This window comes from Rutidosis leptorrhynchoides, chromosome 11 (assembly GCF_046630445.1).
Source record: "Rutidosis leptorrhynchoides isolate AG116_Rl617_1_P2 chromosome 11, CSIRO_AGI_Rlap_v1, whole genome shotgun sequence".
NCBI lineage: Eukaryota > Viridiplantae > Streptophyta > Magnoliopsida > Asterales > Asteraceae > Rutidosis > Rutidosis leptorrhynchoides.
In genome coordinates this window covers 53,569,412-53,570,314 of record NC_092343.1, presented here as the reverse complement: position 1 = coordinate 53,570,314, position 903 = coordinate 53,569,412, and the positions used below count along the sequence as shown (strand labels likewise).

The window sequence follows — 903 nt, the reverse complement described above, 5'->3', positions numbered from 1 at the left end:
CCGAGAGACGACCTTTGAACTATTTTTTAATCATCGGATTCCAAGATTCTAATTTACTCATAAGATAAATAAAGGGGAGATCACTGATATTACACCCAATCTGAGAAGCCATGGCAGACACCTCATCATTACTTACACCCACACCAAGCCTCTTTTCAAAATTTATTTTGATACCCAACATTTTCTCAAAACATTTAAGAAGTTTGATGAGGTTACAAGCGTTCACCCTAATTCCATTCACCGAAGAAGATTTTGTCATCCTCGAATTGAAGATGTGAAATTCTCAATACATCATCGCCCACTTCTACACCATTAAATAAGTTCCTCTCGACCACAATGATAGTGAGAAGATTTAGCTCTTCGGCCGCAATGATAAAGAGAAACGGCGAGAAAGGGTCACCTTGCCTAACGCCTCTCCCAAATGTAAATTCTCCCGTCGGGGAGCCGTTAATCAAGACTGATATAGAAGACGAGGTGAGACAAATCAACATCCATTTCCTCCATTTATAACCGAATCCCATGGCTTCCATCACATCTATCAAAAAATTCCTAACATCAAACGCCTTTTCAAGGTCAACTTTGAAGATTAGACTTGTGTGTCTTAAAAAAGAAAGAGTTTCATTAGCCATAAGCGCGCCGTCAAGAAATTACAATACTACCTTTGCACATCATCAATCCAATCACTTTTGTGCTATCATGAATACGTGCGCTCAAATTACGATTGTGCATATTATTATTTTTTCTTTTATTAAAGCTTCCTTTGGGTACTAGATATACAAACGTGTAAATTGAAAATTTTCCATCAGAATTGAAATTAATCATTAAAATAAGGTACCTTGCAATTCTAATGATTTTCATCCCCAATATGCAATTTATTGAGCCTTCAAACACTGATTATCAAAA

General features: G+C 36.5%; 1 protein-coding gene across 1 annotated transcript; it reads right to left on the bottom strand.

Moving 5' to 3' along the window:
* Window positions 1–227: 227 nt before the first annotated feature.
* On the bottom strand, window positions 228–629 carry LOC139874582 (uncharacterized mitochondrial protein AtMg01250-like). Its single transcript, XM_071861993.1, has one exon. It carries the CDS (start codon window positions 627–629, stop codon window positions 228–230), a length of 402 nt encoding a protein of 133 aa, XP_071718094.1.
* Between the last annotated feature and the right edge of the window lie 274 nt (window positions 630–903).